At 44.6% G+C, this 11,844-nt stretch overlaps 1 protein-coding gene across 1 annotated transcript in view; it reads left to right on the forward strand.

Moving 5' to 3' along the window:
• The window catches only part of CACUL1 (CDK2 associated cullin domain 1), a 68,771-nt gene that overhangs the window by 34,268 nt on the left and 22,659 nt on the right, over positions 1-11,844 (forward strand). The window contains exon 6 of the mRNA XM_063435049.1: positions 5,844-5,933. Coding sequence (XP_063291119.1) covers positions 5,844-5,933 — 90 coding nt within the window. The remainder of the gene's footprint in view (positions 1-5,843; positions 5,934-11,844) is intronic.

Raw genomic sequence — 11,844 nt, forward strand, 5'->3', positions numbered from 1 at the left:
CAGGACACCTTCTTGGGGGCCATCTTATCGGCTAATATGTTCAGAGAGCTTCAGTCATTTTTCATCCCCAGATGATTTTTCAGTATTGCTCATGAACACGGTGGTTCTTCACGCTAAACATTTTTTTTCCCTACAGGTTGGTACTAAGTGTAGCTTGAAGGAGCTTTGTAATGTCTCTTTTCCTAGGACTGAAGAGCTCAGTTATTCTGGTCCTCTGTTTGTTAGCCTCCCATAAAAGGTGTAAGGATACAGTGATTCCTGCAACTCTTTTGTTTCATTTGACTCAGGCGAGTATGTTGGTTGGCCATTTTCTCCCGGTGGTCTTCAAGTTCCGGCTTCTCTCAGGACGCTTGGAGTATTGGCTGCCTCTGGGCCAGTAAGAACACTTGTTTTTTCTAGTGGCCTTCTGTTAGGCACCATCTTGGGCTTCCATTCCACATTTTCATAAAGCTCTACAGGTTAGAGATGTTCTCATCCTCTGTAACTGCTTTTTAGGCGTATAAGTTGCGACCTACGGTGACATTGAACCCGCCCTAGTTAAGGATCTTGCTATATCCCACTGGTACTGCCACCATATGACAGAAAAAACAGAAATTTTTACTTACCGTAAATTCTTTTTTTCTTAATATGGTGGCAGTACAGCTTCCCTCCCTCTATTTTACATTATCTTGATTCGTATGAGTTCTATTTGGGATTTTTCTTGCTACTTACTGAGGTTGGTTTTGCCGGATAGCCCTTCTTATAGGGCAAGGGGGAGGGGTTTTGTTGATTTAATTAAGCTTGTTAGATGCTTGTCCACAGGAAGGAGCAAAACCCACTGGTACTGCCACCATATTAAGAAAAAAAGAATTTACGGTAAGTAAAAATTTCTGTTTTCGGACTATTGTGATCCCTAAGATGATTCTGATATCTTTTCAGAAGGGCATAAATTCACACATTTGGAAACTAAAACCCCAGAGGGTCTCCTTACACACAATAATCTATAAGGTAAGGGGTTCCTAACATATACATATATTATATAGCATCCATATAAGCTCAGGCAGTGGCTGTGGAATCCATGGTCGTTAAACCACTATGGCACCTATTGAAACAATCTATGGCACCCCAAAACCTGACAGAGGACCTGTCAACATGCCCAACCTTAAAATCTCAGTACTACTCTCCTATCCACAACACTTGTCTCTCTCAAATGTGGAGGTCCTGGACCCTAAACCTTTTGGACGGGACGTATATGTATCATACGCAACATTGTGGACGTATATGTATCCTACGCAACTTGGGGGAGGGGAGGAATAACGAGGACTCAACATGTGCTGACAGAAAACGGTATAATGCATATAGCAGCACCCCCAGGCATAAAAAGGGGTTAAAAGCCGTTTAGTAGATCTTCCCTTCCAGAGACGCAGGCACAGCTACAGTAGACACCTATCCACCGAACCGGAGAAGCATATGAATGCTCTCAAACATACGAATGCTGCAAACAGCCAAATAGGAAAAAACATACGAATAGGTTTACACTCCTAGCAGTCAAACTGGAACAGCATACAATAAATCCCCCCCAAGAACGAGAAAAGGCTCCGTTTTGAGGGTCAAGCAGGAACAGACACTGTGGGTTTATTGTTCTTATATACACATTAGTACCACCCACAGGGTTTTGGAAAACAACCAATAAACACGTACAATACACTCAGACACTCCCACACAAAATCCTCCCCTCTGCCTGTGATACAATTACCTTACACAATAGGTAATGTAATTATCACAGGCAGAGAAATACAGTTTTCCCACATTATTCATAACTTTAAAAGTATGCATCACATTCACATAAAACATACATGAAAATCATACAAATTGGTCCAGTGGTTCAAAAGATAGATCGTAGTCCTTTGTGACCAAATGAAGCATGGCTTTTCTGCCCAAAACCAGTTCCACAGAGTCTTCTATCCTGGAGATAATTGGGAAGTAATCCAATTATCTCCAAGGACAGAGGCAAAACTCTATTGACCACATGGCAGCAAAAGACAATAAAATACATAAAAATATATAACTGTGCAGCCATTGCATAAAAACAGGTACATTCAACATATCCCCAGATAGCTCAGATCTGAGCGCACATTATTACTGAATGGTGCGCAGATCACACACATACAGTTCAATTGCCATGGAGCCAAAGTCTTTCCCATAGTCTTTCATTATACGAATGGGCTCCATGGCATAGCCATCTGGGGTATCACCGCTCAAACAGGGCAAGCACCGAATGACCCGGCTTTGGTGTTTTTGCAGGGGAAAATCAAGCGTTTCAACATGGGGCCATAGTCTAAAGGCAGCAGGCGGCAACCAGGCTCCTCCAATGCACAGTGGCGAGATTGGTCTCATCACAACGCAATTCCCAGATCTGCAACACAAATATGGGCTGATAAATCCAGAGCTGGATAAAACATGGTTACAAAATTAAAAGTGGTTAAGGTAGATGGTGCTCAGATGCATGACTTTGGAATAATGTGTATGGGCAGACCTATCAAAGCTAAACCTTTATCGAAATACTATAAAAGATTGTTGCACATAGCGAAAGTGGACAAACTGCACTTTATGGCACAATGGGAGAAGGACTTAAAGGAACACTATAGGGTAAGGAACACAAACCTATATTCTAAACCCACCATTTAGGTGGCGTGCCCCGCTCACCCCCTTAAAACTGAATAAAACTCCTTATTGCCCGCGCCAGCGCTGGCCCCACCCTATTGGTGACAAAATCAGAATTGCCGGTTTTTTCCCCCCAATCCAATGCTTTCCCCGCTGTCCTTTCTATTACCCGGTTGCCGGCGATCGCGGTGCGGGGGCTCACCTGGCAGCCCAGGGAGTCCACCTCCGTCCGTTCTGGCCCCCCAGGCCATGTGATGGCGAGGTCCTTGCGATGTCAGTGCCAGCAGGGGGAGTGCCTGGAATTACTTAATTATATATACTTAGATTATATATATATATATATATATATATATATATATATATATAACTTAATATCAAAATAAACGTAGAATATTGATTATATATATATATATATTAAATAAATATGAAAATACATAAAAATATATCTCTAATTTCGTTGTAACTGGATTTTAAAATATATATTTATAACAAAATACACACAGAACGAAATAATATATATCTATATACACAAGTATCCATATGAGGATCCTGATGAAAGTCCTAGGAGAGGACTGAAACGTTGATCCTGATTTTAATAATATAATAAAAGTTCATAAAGACTGAGTGCAGCCATCTACTTTTTGCTAGTCTATGTACAGAAGTATATATATATATATATGTGTGTGTGTGTATATATAATCTACGTATATAATTATGTAATAATTTTACATAATTAATGGGGGGGGTATTGTTTTACTCTGAAGACTTTGCTGAACACAAATATTAGTGCTTCAAAACAGTAAAATGTATCACAACGATGATATCACCAGTGAAAGTGACATTTTTTGCAATTTTCACACACAAATGGCACTTACACTGACGATATTGTTGTGATACGTTTTACTGTTTTGAAACACTAATATTTGTGTTCAGCGAAGTCTATTAGTTAGTTTAGCACCTAACATTGGAGACAGGTGCCCTTGGATAACATCATCTTATTTCTATACTTTTCTTTCTAATCTGCTCAGTTACTATAACTAGTTTCTTTACAGTGATTTATAGATTTCTGTAGAGTCACTCATTACTAACTTGGGTTCTGCATTTGGTAATATTATTTGGTTTAAGGTGCCATTAAGATACAGATCATCTATACATATATAACCTTTTACTTCGTCTTGCAATCTGCTGAACAGTATTTAACCGACGTTCCTATAGTTCCTATAAAGCAAGGAAATGTTTGGAAATATGAGACAGATCCGATAAAATGTACCATTTCTGTCTAAGCTTTAATCTATACTTCAAGGCACATCAGAGTATACGGTTTCAATTTACGTTGGTGGATTGACACTCTGCTGTGTGGTACCATACGCTCTGATGTCCATCACGCTGTAACCATTGCCATATTGTAACCTTTCTGCTACATTGCTGAGTGATTTACCCAACTTTACTCTACAGTCACAGTATTCTCTGCCTAGAGCTGGACATTCCAAATTTTCATTATATCAGTCTATTTTGACATTTTTATTGATGTCGATTAATTTAATACTTTTTTAACTTCACGTATTATCTCTCTTTATTCTCTCTCGGTACATTGAGGTCAATTGAGAGTAATTAATTTTTTTGTATAGCTATCACTATTGTATTTTTTCACTATTAAAAGTTATGTTTTTATTACTTTATTTACGGCAGTGTTCCTCCTCTTTTTCCTATTTTATTCATATTAAATTGTTTCATACCCAAATATTTGATGTTAAATGTTTTGTTTTGATCACAACATGAACATTTGGCTCAGTCCTTAAGGGTTTAAAAGGCGGTGTTTGCATGAAAATGCCTGAAGGCAATAATTATACTCACCAGAACAAATACATTAAGCTGTAGTTGTCCTGGTGGCTATAGTGTCCCTTTAACCCCTTAAGGATCAAACCTCTGGAATAGAAGGGAATCATGACATGTCACACATGTCATGTGTCCTTAAGGGGTTAAATGGAGAATATGAGCCATCTCAATGATATAGAGCAGCCACACATTGCATGCAGCACATAGAGGCAGCACACAAGTTACGGCTGAGATGGTACGTAACGCCTCAGCGTCTGGCACACATTTTCCCAGGCAGTTCTCCTGTCTGCTGGAGATGCAAGGAGGGGGAGGGATCTCTAAGCCACATATTTTGGCAATGTGAAAAGATTGTCTTCTTTTGGAAACAAATTCAACAATTAATATCCAATGTCATGGACATCTTACTGCCCTTGAAACCAGAAATATACCTACTACATATATTTCCCCAAGGAGTTCTACAGCACGAAACCACATTGATAATTCAAATTATGATAGCCGCAAAAAACGATATTGCACAATGTTTGGAAATCCAGGCAAACCCCAGTAATCCAAACAATACGAGAGACCGTATCAAATATCCGAACACTCGAACAAATGGCCTTCAATGTAACGGCAAAATCCACATATAAGATCTGTGCAAAATGGAAATAAGAGTGTGTGTAACTTAATAGATGCCTCATAGACGATCTAAATGGAGGGCACACTAGCAGGAGAGCAGAAAGCTCACAGGCGGGTGCTCTGGTCAGCTGGTTACATTGTCGAGCCATAAGGCATATCTGGCAGCCATAACAAAAACCCAGTGGATAGTGGCATCAGAACCTATGTTTAGGTTGAATGTCCAAATAGCCATAGCTGGTGTTATGATTTTGTTTTGTTAAATATCTGTGTTTACTAATGTGATTTATGTTGGCGCTTCTGTTATGTTTTTTAATTTCTCCAGTATGCATTGGATCTCCAAACCGTGGGACAACATAATGTGATGTACTAACATCCAAGACTTTATGTAATACTTTAAAATGTTATCAGAATGTATGTGCCAGGAGATGTTTCTCTCCTAGAGAGAAATTGTCGTTCATGGTGATCTTGTACGATTTGTTGCATATACATAAAATGGAATCAACCATAAACATGGGGGGAAAAAAAAACATCTAACGTAAAAGAAATGGATTACAGAGTTCTTAAGTATGACTGTACAGTAGGAAATAAAATCCTTTTCGTAAGCAGAGTACACAGTATTATTCCAGCTGATAATACATACTGACACGGTTATGAGAGCTAAAATATACAGCACACAAACACACACACATATATATATATTTCACATGCTGACATGGGTGCACTAATCATTTCTCTCTACTCTCTAGCTTTATTATTAGAAGCTCAGTCAACGCCTTTCCAGGTGACCCCTTCGACCATGGCGAGCATTGTGAAAGGATTGTACACGCTGAGACCAGGTAAACACGCAGCAGACATTCCACGTTCTATATTCTGGGGTTTGGGATGGTTTCCACAAAGCTAAACACAGGGAATTTGGATCGTTCTGTGGCCTTGTTAACATTTGCTGATGTATCTCCATCCATTAGTTTTTCTACAAAATGCTGTTCTTTGGTTTTATGTTAAACCATTTTGAAACGGTTTTACAAAGAGCGTCCTCTCTGTAGTGGCTTAAATTCCATGGAAATTCGGCTTCTGTCAGTATCTGTGCATTTCAGTGATACATTAGTGTCCTGGGACAGAAAACCAGAGGACGTTGCTTTTACACTTCTACCACTATAACCTCTACAACGAGCTCTGGTGAATATGGTGCTTGTTTTTTGTCAAATAAAGTAAAACATTAATAAACTTTATTAGAGATCTTTTTTAAAGGATCCCAGTATTGTACCCATTGAACAACTCCCTAATAATACCTACACTACGCATAGTGCCCTGGCTCAATAGTGAATTAATAGTGCCCTTCCAATAACACAATATAGCCATGTGTAGGTCATGTACAACTTTTGCAGCATTAATTCAGGGCTCGACAAATTCCAGGTCGCCATGACGACTATAAATTTCGCCCTGGCGCCTGGCATTTGCCAGCTCTCTATTGTGGCCACCGAGGGAGCTTGAAGGTGGCGGCGTGCGAGGGAGCAGTACTCTGCCTGCAGCTGCTCTCTGCTCCCTCGCTCGGTCTAATGATGCCGGGAGCTGGAATATGATGCCATTCCGGTCCAGCATCATTACAGAGTGCAAGGAAGCAGAGAGCAGCTGCAGGCATATTACTGCTCCTTCGTACACCGGAAGAGAGCAGCCCCCCCTGGACCCCAGGGAAAGATCCACTCAGCTCTCCCAAAGGTAGGGAGGCTGAGTGGGTTTCAATTAAAACAAAAATTGAAATGTGTGTCTGTCAGCGTGTGTGTGTGAGAGCCTGAGTCTGTCAAGCGTGTGTGCCTGTCTTAGTGTGTGTGTGTGCCTGTCTTAGTGTGTGTGTGTGCCTGTCTTAGTGTGTGTGTGTGCCTCTCTTAGTGTGTGTGTGTGTGCCTGTCTTAGTGTGTGTGCGTGTGCCTGTCTTAGTGTGTGTGTGTGTGCCTGTCTTAGTGTGTGTGTGTGTGCCTGTCTTAGTGTGTGTGTGTGCCTGTCTTAGTGTGTGTGTGTGTGCCTGTCTTAGTGTGTGTGTGTGTGCCTGTCTTAGTGTGTGTGTGTGTGCCTGTCTTAGTGTGTGTGTGTGTGCCTGTCTTAGTGTGTGTGTGTGTGCCTGTCTTAGTGTGTGTGTGTGTGCCTGTCTTAGTGTGTGTGTGTGTGCCTGTCTTAGTGTGTGTGTGTGTGCCTGTCTTAGTGTGTGTGTGTGTGCCTGTCTTAGTGTGTGTGTGTGTGCCTGTCTTAGTGTGTGTGTGTGTGCCTGTCTTAGTGTGTGTGTGTGTGTGCCTGTCTTAGTGTGTGTGTGTGTGTGCCTGTCTTAGTGTGTGTGTGTGCCTGTCTTAGTGTGTGTGTGTGCCTGTCTTAGTGTGTGTGTGTGCCTGTCTTAGTGTGTGTGTGTGCCTGTCTTAGTGTGTGTGTGCCTGTCTTAGTGTGTGTGTGCCTGTCTTAGTGTGTGTGTGTGTGTGTGTGTGTGTGCCTGTCTTAGTGTGTGTGTGTGTGTGCCTGTCTTAGTGTGTGTGTGTGTGTGCCTGTCTTAGTGTGTGTGTGTGTGTGTGTGCCTGTCTGTGTGTGTGTGTGTGCCTGTCTGTGTGTGTGTGTGTGCCTGTCTGTGTGTGTGTGTGTGTGCCTGTCTGTGTGTGTGTGTGTGTGTGCCTGTCTTAGTGTGTGTGCGTGCCTGTCTTAGTGTGTGTGCGTGCCTGTCTTAGTGTGTGTGCGTGCCTGTCTTAGTGTGTGTGCGCGTGCCTGTCTTAGTGTGTGTGCGCGTGCCTGTCTTAGTGTGTGTGCGCGTGCCTGTCTTAGTGTGTGTGCGCGTGCCTGTCTTAGTGTGTGTGCGCGTGCCTGTCTTAGTGTGTGTGCGCGTGCCTGTCTTAGTGTGTGTGCGCGTGCCTGTCTTAGTGTGTGTGCGCGTGCCTGTCTTAGTGTGTGTGCGCGTGCCTGTCTTAGTGTGTGTGCGTGCCTGTCTTAGTGTGTGTGCGTGCCTGTCTTAGTGTGTGTGCGTGCCTGTCTTAGTGTGTGTGCGTGCCTGTCTTAGTGTGTGTGCGTGCCTGTCTTAGTGTGTGTGTGTGTGTGCCTGTCTTAGTGTGTGTGTGTGTGTGCCTGTCTTAGTGTGTGTGTGTGTGTGTGCCTGTCTTAGTGTGTGTGTGTGTGTGTGTGCCTGTCTTAGTGTGTGTGTGTGTGTGTGTGCCTGTCTTAGTGTGTGTGTGTGTGTGTGTGTGTGTGCCTGTCTTAGTGTGTGTGTGTGTGTGTGTGTGTGTGTGTGCCTGTCTTAGTGTGTGTGTGTGTGTGTGTGTGCGCCTGTCTTAGTGTGTGTGTGTGTGTGTGTGTGTGTGCCTGTCTTAGTGTGTGTGTGTGCCTGTCTTAGTGTGTGTGTGTGCCTGTCTTAGTGTGTGTGTGTGTGTGTGTGTGTGTGTGTGTGTGTGTGTGTGTGCCTGTCTTAGTGTGTGTGTGCCTGTCTTAGTGTGTGTGTGTGCCTGTCTTAGTGTGTGTGTGTGTGCCTGTCTTAGTGTGTGTGTGTGTGTGTGCCTGTCTTAGTGTGTGTGTGTGTGTGTGTGTGCCTGTCTTAGTGTGTGTGTGTGCCTGTCTTAGTGTGTGTGTGTGCCTGTCTTAGTGTGTGTGTGCCTGTCTTAGTGTGTGTGTGTGTGCCTGTCTTAGTGTGTGTGTGTGCCTGTCTTAGTGTGTGTGTGTGCCTGTCTTAGTGTGTGTGTGTGCCTGTCTTAGTGTGTGTGTGTGTGCCTGTCTTAGTGTGTGTGTGTGTGCCTGTCTTAGTGTGTGTGTGTGTGTGTGTGCCTGTCTTAGTGTGTGTGTGTGCCTGTCTTAGTGTGTGTGTGTGTGCCTGTCTTAGTGTGTGTGTGTGTGCCTGTCTTAGTGTGTGTGTGTGCCTGTCTTAGTGTGTGTGTGCCTGTCTTAGTGTGTGTGTGTGCCTGTCTTAGTGTGTGTGTGTGCCTGTCTTAGTGTGTGTGTGTGTGTGTGTGTGCCTTTCTTAGTGTGTGTGTGTGTGTGTGTGCCTGTCTTAGTGTGTGTGCCTGTCTTAGTGTGTGTGCCTGTCTTAGTGTGTGTGCCTGTCTTAGTGTGTGTGCCTGTCTTAGTGTGTGTGCCTGCCTGTCTTAGTGTGTGTGCGTGCCTGTCTTAGTGTGTGTGTGCGTGCCTGTCTTAGTGTGTGTGCGTGCCTGTCTTAGTGTGTGTGCGTGCCTGTCTTAGTGTGTGTGCGTGCCTGTCTTAGTGTGTGTGCGTGCCTGTCTTAGTGTGTGTGCGTGCCTGTCTTAGTGTGTGTGCGTGCCTGTCTTAGTGTGTGTGCGTGCCTGTCTTAGTGTGTGTGCGTGCCTGTCTTAGTGTGTGTGCGTGCCTGTCTTAGTGTGTGTGTGTGTGTGTGTGTGTGTGTGTGCCTGTCTTAGTGTGTGTGTGTGTGTGCCTGTCTTAGTGTGTGTGTGTGCCTGTCTTAGTGTGTGTGTGTGTGTGCCTGTCTTAGTGTGTGTGTGTGTGTGTGTGTGTGCCTGTCTTAGTGTGTGTGTGTGTGTGTGTGCCTGTCTTAGTGTGTGTGTGTGTGTGTGTGTGTGCCTGTCTTAGTGAGTGTGTGCCTGTCTTAGTGAGTGTGTGCCTGTCTTAGTGAGTGTGTGCCTGTCTTAGTGAGTGTGTGTGCCTGTCTTAGTGAGTGTGTGTGCCTGTCTTAGTGTGTGTGTGTGTGTGCCTGTCTTAGTGTGTGTGTGTGTGTGCCTGTCTTAGTGTGTGTGTGTGTGTGTGTGTGCCTGTCTTAGTGTGTGTGTGTGTGTGTGTGTGCCTGTCTTAGTGTGTGTGTGTGTGTGTGTGTGTGCCTGTCTTAGTGTGTGTGTGTGTGTGTGTGTGTGTGCCTGTCTTAGTGTGTGTGTGTGTGTGTGTGTGTGCCTGTCTTAGTGTGTGTGTGTGTGTGTGTGTGTGCCTGTCTTAGTGTGTGTGTGTGTGTGTGTGTGTGTGCCTGTCTTAGTGTGTGTGTGTGTGTGTGTGTGTGCCTGTCTTAGTGTGTGTGTGTGTGTGTGTGTGTGTGCCTGTCTTAGTGTGTGTGTGTGTGTGTGTGTGTGTGTGTGTGCCTGTCTTAGTGTGTGTGTGTGTGTGTGTGTGTGCCTGTCTTAGTGTGTGTGTGTGTGTGTGTGTGTGTGTGTGTGTGTGCCTGTCTTAGTGTGTGTGTGCCTGTCTTAGTGTGTGTGTGTGTGTGTGTGTGTGTGTGCCTGTCTTAGTGTGTGTGTGCCTGTCTTAGTGTGTGTGTGTGTGTGTGTGTGTGTGTGCCTGTCTTAGTGTGTGTGTGTGTGCCTGTCTTAGTGTGTGTGTGTGTGTGCCTGTCTTAGTGTGTGTGTGTGTGTGTGCCTGTCTTAGTGTGTGTGTGTGTGTGTGTGCCTGTCTTAGTGTGTGTGTGTGTGCCTGTCTTAGTGTGTGTGTGTGTGCCTGTCTTAGTGTGTGTGTGCCTGTCTTAGTGTGTGTGTGTGCCTGTCTTAGTGTGTGTGTGTGCCTGTCTTAGTGTGCCTGTCTTAGTGAGTGTGTGCCTGTCTTAGTGAGTGTGTGCCTGTCTTAGTGAGTGTGTGCCTGTCTTAGTGAGTGTGTGCCTGTCTTAGTGAGTGTGTGTGCCTGTCTTAGTGTGTGTGTGTGTGTGTGTGCCTGTCTTAGTGTGTGTGTGTGTGTGTGTGTGTGTGTGTGCCTGTCTTAGTGTGTGTGTGTGTGTGTGTGTGTGTGCCTGTCTTAGTGTGTGTGTGTGTGTGTGTGTGTGTGTGCCTGTCTTAGTGTGTGTGTGTGTGTGTGTGTGTGTGTGTGCCTGTCTTAGTGTGTGTGTGTGTGCCTGTCTTAGTGTGTGTGTGTGTGCCTGTCTTAGTGTGTGTGTGTGCCTGTCTTAGTGTGTGTGTTTGCCTGTCTTAGTGTGTGTGTGTGCCTGTCTTAGTGTGTGTGTGTGTGTGTGTGCCTGTCTTAGTGTGTGTGTGTGTGTGTGTCTGTCTTAGTGTGTGTGTGTGTGCCTGTCTTAGTGTGTGTGTGTGCCTGTCTTAGTGTGTGTGTGTGTGCCTGTCTTAGTGTGTGTGTGTGCCTGTCTTAGTGTGTGTGTGTGCCTGTCTTAGTGTGTGTGTGTGCCTGTCTTAGTGTGTGTGTGCCTGACTTAGTGTGTGTGTGCCTGTCTTAGTGTGTGTGTGTGTGTGCCTGTCTTAGTGTGTGTGTGTGTGTGTGTGTGCCTGTCTTAGTGTGTGTGTGTGTGTGTGTGTGCCTGTCTTAGTGTGTGTGTGTGTGTGTGTGTGCCTGTCTTAGTGTGTGTGTGTGTGCCTGTCTTAGTGTGTGTGTGTGCCTGTCTTAGTGTGTGTGTGTGCCTGTCTTAGTGTGTGTGTGCCTGACTTAGTGTGTGTGTGCCTGTCTTAGTGTGTGTGTGTGTGTGTGCCTGTCTTAGTGTGTGTGTGTGCCTGTCTTAGTGTGTGTGTGTGTGTGCCTGTCTTAGTGTGTGTGTGTGTGTGTGTGCCTGTCTTAGTGTGTGTGTGTGTGTGCCTGTCTTAGTGTGTGTGTGTGTGTGCCTGTCTTAGTGTGTGTGTGTGTGTGCCTGTCTTAGTGTGTGTGTGTGTGTGCCTGTCTTAGTGTGTGTGTGCCTGTCTTAGTGTGTGTGTGCCTGTCTTAGTGTGTGTGTGCCTGACTTAGTGTGTGTGTGCCTGTCTTAGTGTGTGTGTGTGTGTGTGCCTGTCTTAGTGTGTGTGTGTGTGTGCCTGTCTTAGTGTGTGTGTGTGTGTGTGTGTGTGTGCGCCTGTCTTAGTG

This window comes from Pelobates fuscus, chromosome 10 (assembly GCF_036172605.1).
Source record: "Pelobates fuscus isolate aPelFus1 chromosome 10, aPelFus1.pri, whole genome shotgun sequence".
Classification (NCBI taxonomy): Eukaryota; Metazoa; Chordata; class Amphibia; order Anura; family Pelobatidae; genus Pelobates; species Pelobates fuscus.